The sequence below is a fragment of the Kogia breviceps genome, chromosome 8, assembly GCF_026419965.1.
Source record: "Kogia breviceps isolate mKogBre1 chromosome 8, mKogBre1 haplotype 1, whole genome shotgun sequence".
Taxonomy (NCBI): Eukaryota; Metazoa; Chordata; class Mammalia; order Artiodactyla; family Physeteridae; genus Kogia; species Kogia breviceps.
Genome location: NC_081317.1, coordinates 83,286,581 through 83,294,901, shown reverse-complemented (window position 1 = coordinate 83,294,901; position 8,321 = coordinate 83,286,581). Strand labels below are relative to the sequence as shown.

At 35.2% G+C, this 8,321-nt stretch overlaps 1 protein-coding gene across 1 annotated transcript in view; it reads right to left on the bottom strand.

The window, feature by feature from the left end:
* Nucleotides 1–4,382: 4,382 nt before the first annotated feature.
* CEP78 (centrosomal protein 78) overlaps nt 4,383–8,321 on the bottom strand; it is a 39,947-nt gene continuing 36,008 nt past the window's right edge. The window contains exon 18 of the mRNA XM_067040167.1: nt 4,383–6,797. Within this exon, the coding sequence (XP_066896268.1) occupies nt 6,787–6,797 (11 nt within the window). The 3' untranslated portion in view covers nt 4,383–6,786. The remainder of the gene's footprint in view (nt 6,798–8,321) is intronic.

The following is an 8,321-nucleotide window of genomic DNA, read 5'->3' as shown; positions in this document are numbered from 1 at the left end:
GCAACAGACACAGCAAATGTTTGAAGCACTCTAGCCAGTGTTTTCAAACTGTAGGACATGATCCATTAGTGAGTGGATTGTGAAACCCACTTAGCAGGTTGCAAACACAACTCTCTTTAAAGGAATGCAATAGAAAAGAACACAAGAGTGAGTCACTAGAAGTACAGTAAGAACTGTCTGGTGAAATTTTCCATTCATTATGTGTGCTCACAGGTAGGTTTGGGCCAGGACAATTACCTTTCCTTTTGCATAAAATACAATTTTTACTCTGGGTTGTGGCTTTAAAAAAAAAGTTCGAATACACTATTACGTAGGAATACCTCAGGGGTCCAAAGCTCTGAGAGGAGGTTACACAGTAAAGCTCATTTTCTACAGAGATATTAGGAAAGACACATTTTGAAAAATAAGTGGACATAGGACATACGGTATCAGAGATTATATATTTGCATTTTCCAAGTTTTCTGTGATAATGAAAATTACTTGTCATCCATAAAAATAGCTTATTAAAAAAACCCAAATAACCTAGAAGTAAATGAAATAAATTACGTAAAGGCCCCTTTCATTCCTTCTCTCCCAATCCTAGTGCCTTGGGCGGAGGAAACCGTCAACATCTTGATATGCATTACTACAGACGTTTTTCTAGGCATGCACAGACACACACATGCCATATATATGTAAACAGGTTCGTAACCATATAAACGTAAACAGGAGTGTGCGATTCAGTATTATTGTGCAACTTGTTTTTCGTATCACTATGTCTTAGGAATATTTTCATGTCTACACCATAGAGCTGTTTTTATCTGCTGCAGAGTATTGCATGGTAGAAGTTGGTATGTATTATTTCAACAATTTCTTCATTTATGTACAATCATGTTGTTTCAAATTTTTTATTATTTCAAAAAATGTTTCGATACACATGCTTATACCTGACTCCAAGGACCTGCGTGAAGATTTCTTCAGGTTGGATGCCTACAGTCAGAGCTGTTAAATCAGAGGCTAGACACCTTTTAAATATTGATATACACTGACAAATTGTCCACCTGAAAAGCTACATGGATTTATACTTTCTTCAACAATGACAGAGTGCTCATATGTCCAGCACTAGTTATTACCAATCCTTTCATATCTGCCTTTTCAAGGGATGGAAAAATGGTATTCATTTTAATTTCTGACTGCTTATGAAGTTGAAAGTTTATACATGTTTGTTTATAGTTCTTCTTTATAAAAATATTTTTATATCTTTTGTTTGACTTCTAGGTGCTTTTATATTAAGAATCTTTAACTTTGTTATATTTCACATAATCCCCCAATCTTTTGTCTCCTATATATATAGTTGTGTACAGAAGTCTTTTGGTTTTTTTTTTAAGGTGATCAAATCTATCAGTTTTTTTTTTTCTTTCATGGATATTGGGCTTTGTGTCTTGATTAGGAAGGTCTTCCTCACCCATTTATTAGAGATTTTTTCCAATATTTCCTTTTTTAAATATATTTGCATGTTTAATTCATCTGGATTTCATTTCTGGTCCATGGTATGAAAGAAGAAAATGTTTTCCAAGTAGTAAATAATTTCAACATCATTTACTGAATAGTTCAACTCTTCCCTACTTATTTATAATGCCATTTCCAAATATTAAATTCCCATATGTATATATACTGCTCTGTTCCTGGATTCTCTGTTCTGTGCCTTTAACCTATTTGATTATTCCTGTGCTTATAGGGCACTATTTCATTTACTCTGGCTCCATGGATTGCTTTGATAGCAAAAATTGTTTCGCACGTTGTCTTGTAGATGATCTTTATAATTATATTGTTATAGCCATTTAAAAACCTTGCTATGATTATATGAAATTGCTTTGCTTTGAATTTACGTTAATTTGATAGAACTGACATTTTTTATGTTAGGTTTTCTCATACAGAAATGTGGCATGCCTCTCCATTTTGGGGGTTTCCTTCTATACCGTTCAGTATAGATTTTTAAAATTCACATAGGCCTTGGATTTCTGCTGACCTTATCTAGAGAATGCATTCTTTTCCACCATGTATTTCCTAATTGTATACAGTGTATACAGAAGCTTCTAACATTGCGGTGTTGGTGGTGTGCCCTGCCTCTTTAACAAGCTTTCTCATTCGTTGCAACAGCATGCCAGTAGGTAACTACAAGGTTTCTTTTTGTCCAAAAAAACTTTACAATCATAGTTGTCTCACTTTCCATCAAGTTTACTTTTTAGTACTATTTTTGTCTTCTTTCTGAGTCAGCAAGATGGGATGATAAGACAGTTTCCTTCTACTTCTAGATTGTTGAGTATCAGAGGATGTTGAATTTATCAAATGCTTTTTTTAGCATTAAAGATGATACGATATTCTTTAATCTGTTAATTTACTGAGCCACAGTGATTCTGCACTTCTGTTGAGACTGGCCTATACTTTTCCTTGTTTTATTTGTGCAGTCTTGGTATCAGATTATGCTAACCACATGCAACGAATTAGGAAGTTTTATGTCTTTTTTTCTATCCTCTGCAATGGTTTACAAATAAATGTGTTCCTTAAAGATGTGCCTAATACTATTTGCCTTTTAAAAAGAAGTTTCAGGGACTTCCCTGGTGGCACAGTGGTTAAGAATCCACCTGCCAATGCAGGGGACATGGGTTAAATTCCTGGTACGGGAAGGTCCCACATGCCGTGGAGCAACTTAGCCTGTGAGCCACAACTACTGAGCCTGCGCTCTAGAGCCCACCAGCCACAACTACTGAAGCCCGCGAGCCTAGAGCCTGTACCCCGCATTAAGAGAAGCCACCGCAATGAGAAGCCTGCACACCGCAACGAAGAGTAGCCCCTGCTCACCGCAACTAGAGAAAGCCTGAGCACAGCAATGAAGACCCAACACAGTGAAAAATAAATAAATTAAATAAAATTATATTTTTAAAAAGTTTCACATTGCTCTTTCAATTTCTTCTAAGATGTTTGGTCTATTTTCTATCTTTTGCCAATTTTTAGAATCTCTTTTTTTTTAAGTTATCACATTTCATCTAATCTTTCAAAATTATTGGAATGAAGTTATACAACCATATCAGGAGTAAATTATAAATAGTACTCTCTTGTAATTAAAAAGTCTATTTGTAGGTATCTTTCTAAAAATTATTCCTAATGCTAGCTATTTTTCTTTGTCATATTTTCCAAAGGTTTGCCTTTTATTGGTTTTTATTTTAAAAACCTTTTAGTTTCATTGATCAAAATTATTTTGCTATTTTATTAATTTCTGCTTTTAACATTTAAAATTCCTCATGTCTTTCTTCTAGTTCTTAACTTTTTCTAGCTTCTAAAGTTAAATTGTTATTTCACCTATTTTCAGTTTTCTTACTCCCTGAAAAATAAAATCTACAAAATTTCCTCTAACTCCTGATTTGGCAGAATCCTGTAGGTTTTGAGAAGTGGTTTTTTACTAATTCTAAATAGTTTGTAATTTGTTTTGAATTCCCCTATAAATGAGTTATTTAAAAGGTAATTTAAAAATTTCCAAGTGGACAAGCCTTTTGTTATTCGTTTTATTATATTATGAAAGCAAACAGGTCTGCATTCTGTACTTTTTTACCCTTATATGAATCCCTTTTATAAACAGTTCATAAGTTTTCCAAGAGAACATTTTGTATTCCTGATGGACAGAAAATATAAAGAATGTTTTGAATTCATGATGGATACAAAATAGTTATGTATCTTCCCTCTCCTAACCTACTGATGGGAGGGGGGTGGGCCTTTGATTTTTGTTTTACAATTATTATACAGTAAAAATGATGTTTTGGGGGGGTACAGTTCACTTAAATAAACTTAAGTATGGATTCATGTTACCACCAATACAACCAGAACAAGGAACAGCTCATCACTGAAAGAGACTCCCTTGCACAGCCTCTTTAATCAAACCTTCCCACCCCAACCCCTGAGAGCCACTCATCTAGTCTCTTATCACCATAGTTTTGCCTTTTCAAGAGTATTATATAAATAGGATTTCCCTGGTGGTCCAGTGGTTAAGAACCCGCCTCCCAGTGCAGGGGACGCAGGTTCAATCCCTGGTCGGGGAACTAAGATCTCACATGCCGTGGGGCAACTAATCCCATGCACCACAACTAAACTAGAGAGCCCATGTACCACAAACTACAGAGCCCACGTGCTCTGAAGCCCGCATACCCCAACGAAGATCCTGCATCTCACAACTATGCCCTGATGCAGCCGAAAAAAAAGAATATTATATTCCATTATAAATGGAATCATAAAGTATGTATCTTTTGAGATTACATCAAGATGTAACCTTTTGGCTTCTTTCACTTAGCACATGACTTTGAGATTCACCCAAGTTGACATATGTATTAATAATTTATTCTTTTTTATTGCTGAGTAGTATTCCATTGTGTGGACACACCATCATTTGTTTATCCATCCACCTTTTGGAAGACATTTTGATGATTATGAATAGAGTTGCTATAAACACCATGTATATGTTTTTACATGAACATAAGTTTTCATGTAACTTGTGAAACTGCTGGTGTATTTATGTTTAAAGACACTGCCAATCTGTTTTTAGGGACTACATCATTTTGCGTTTCCACCAGAATTTCAGTTACTTTGCATCCTCACCAGCCCTTGGTTCTGTCAGTATTTTCTTATTTAGTGAGTAGCAGTAGATCCACTGATTTGGAAGAGAGATGTGTTAAAGTCTCTCTCATAATTGGTTTGCTCACTTTTCCTTGTATTTCTGTTTTTGCTCTATACATTTTGAAACTTAGTTTTTAGATTGCAGATCTGATTTCAAATAATCTTTCTGCAAAACTATACTTTGTATCAGCCGAAGAGAAATGCTTTTACTTTCTCCCACTTAATGGTTTTCATCTTGAGTTCTATTTATTGTTTATTCTGAGGTTAACATAGTCACATACACTTCTGTTAGCATCTGCCTGGTATGCTCATTTACTTCTTTATAATCCATGAGTCTTTTAGATTTTTTTTTTGCAAATAGCACATAGTTGGATTGTTTTTTTACTCAAGATTAAGGAATTCCAGAATTTAATTTACATTTATTGTGAGAAAAGCATTTGGTCTTGCTACCATCTGTATGTGTGTGTTTGTGTGTGTTCCTATTTATCTTGTTTCTTTCTTCTTTCCTGCCTTTTCTTGGATTTTTAAATTCCATCCCCCCTTTCCTGGTGGTTTGGGGGCTATTAAAGTTGTTGACGTATATTTGCTTCTCTCTCTCCTAGTCTCGGCACACAGTAAGTCTGCACTTTGCTGCTCAGCTGAATTCAGCGGTGGCCACGTGATTTTCTTTGGCCAATGAAATGTGAGAAGTGACATGCGTTCCATCTAGGCAGAAGCTTCAAATCAGGGTATGTTGCATCACAATTTTTTTCCCTTGGGTATTGTAACAAGCAATGTTCCAAATAGTGATGCTTTGTCAGCTGGCTCCCAGGTTGAGGGGGATATGGAGTAGGGCTTCTAGCCAATCTGCCAGACGCATACAGAATGAGCACAAATAAACCAATGTTGCTTTAAGTCACTAAGATTTCAGGCTTGTTGCTGAAGTATCGTCACATAACCTATCCTTACTGATATGCCTTTCACTTCAAATATACTTAAATATATTTTTCTATCAACACCTAGCGGTAAACACTATATTCTTGCCTTGAATAAAACGAGATCCTGAACACTGTTCCACTTTCTATATCCTGCCCTGCCTCCATTCATGTTAAAGCCTAGATTTTTAGCTCACTTCATTTTTACATATGCATAATATTTACTTAGATTTTTCCTTATTATAAGCATCCATGGTGATTATAAAGGGGAAAGACAGATCACATAGCATCATCAGTTCCTTTGATTTAAAATCTTCCATGGATTCATTGCTCATACTGATATCTGCACTGTCTCATACAACAAATATTTGTGCACCTACTGTATGCCAACTCCCGTGTTCTTCTAGGAGTCTCACTTCTTTTTCATAACTTTTATCTTTCATCCCTTTGCAATGCATATTAAGGGGATCTCTCAATCAGATCTTCCATTTCATGAATTCAAGCTTCAACTGAATATGTTCTGCTATCTAGTCCATCTTCTGAATGTTCTGTTTTCACAATCATATTTTTAATTTCCAAAAACTAAATATCTTTTTCCTAGCATCCTATTCTTTATGGATGCAACACCCCCATGACACTTTGAAGATCCTAATTGTATTAATTTTTAAACTTCTTCTGTCTCTTCTAGTAACTACTTTCTTGAACAGGTTAATTTATTTTAATTTGGTGTTTCCTTTTATGTTAGTGGTTTTCTTCAAATTAGATGATTCTTGGCATATTTATAGATGAGGGCCTAAGACTAAGGTTTGAAGTGCTCTTCCTCAGCCAAATGAGAATTCTGGCTCACTTTCAATGAATACAAATTCTGATTATAGGCACTCTGGTGATTATAAAGGGAGTGGCACGTCACCGTAACCAGAAGTGTGGCAGCTTATCTTCAGTTCCTGCTTGTAGGCATTTTGGGTAATGCCCTTGTTCTCCAATCCCAGTGTTCCCTGTGTCAGGACCCCCACTTCAGAGAGCTGCTTTCTTAGCCTGAGCTTGGTGGCAAACTCCATAATCAGGTACTCCACAAAGAGGTAAGTGGAATGGCTTAGCTGTTCCACTCTTCAATTAACTCATCTTTCAATAATCTGCTCTTTATCTTCTAGGAAGTCCACATTGTTCATTTTCTGGTTTTCCAACTCTGCTATTAATTTATTTTTGTTTTAATATTTCTCCAGTCATTTCAATGGGACTCTGGAAGAGTAAAATAATGTGTTCAGTGATCCATGTTAAACCATAAGTTCTCATATGTAGTTTATAATCAGGATCTTCTAAAAAATTAACCATCTTGCTGATCTTCTGAAAATCAAGTGTTACTATTTTGAGATTAGGGATTATTTTGTAAATATCCATTTGAAATTAGACTGATTCCTGGGCATAGTATTGGGTATGCATACAACAGTAATTTTTGACCGAAAGTAATTATGGCAGATTTAGGGCAAGATGACAAGCTCTTTGCTATACTGTATAACATCTGACACTGTTTAAAAAAAAAACCAGAATTCCTGTTTGCATAGATTGTGTATGCTCTGGTAAACACTCAGCAAAGGTACACAATAATTTCTCATTAAAGGTACATGCTCATAAACTCTAACCCAAATGAAAATATTTAATTTCAATTAAGTGACATTGCTTTAGGTTTAGTTTATGAAAGCTTAACAAAGACTAAAATTGTACATATTAAGCAGCAAAGTATCCATATTTATAATTTTTAATGGAATCACTTCAAATGATCAATAAAACATGTAAATATGAAAGAATTTTAAAACTATAATTATGTATGTGTATATATGTCTCTGAAAAATCTGTGTCAAAGAAAACTGAGGCTATCAGTATAAACTCATTTAACTTCTATCTCTTCTTACCTTTATTTCCTCTCAAACTTATCAGTATCCAACCAACTCGAAGGATACAAGTGCTTCTTATATACTGTGCAAGGTTTTTTTCTTATCCATATTTCCCCAATTCTCTAAGTTACTTATCTAAACCTTCAGGATCTCTTTAACGGTTCCTTCATTTCAACATATAAAATATAAGTCCTTCTCATTCTAAAAAGTTCTTTTTTGCTAATTATTTTCTCTTTTCATCCAAACTCCTTCAGAGTAGCCTATTCTCACTGTCTTCAATAGCTCCTCCTGGCTGCCACAGGCAGCCCTACACCTTCAATTTATTGCAATCTGGCTTTCTTGTCCACCACTTCACTGAACTGCTCTAAGGTCACTGGGGACCTAACTGCCCAAATCCAATGGACACTTACAGTCTCTGAAGTATGACACTGTCATCTACTTCCTCCTTCTTGAAACTCTATCACCTCTCTCCTTCCCAGAATTCTTTCTCTGCTTATTACTTAAACTTTGACAGTACCCACAATTCTCTGAAATCTCATTCATTTTCATGATTTTAATGACTGCTTATATGTGCTGATGACATTCAAATTTTTATCTTTCCATGTCTTCACATGCATGTCCAGTTATCTACCAGTTTATCTCCTGAATTCTACAGGTCCTTTAAAATTCAACATGTCCAGAAGTAAAGTCTTTTCTGCAATTCAGTTCTTTATTCCCTATTTCCAAACTCAATGATACCACCACCCAACCTTAGTCACAAACATGGGGGTTCAGCCTCTGCCTCCTACTTCTTCCTTACTTCACAAGATCAAGTCTTGCTTGTAATTTTCTGAATAAAATTAGAACTTATTTCCTCCCTTCATCTATACCT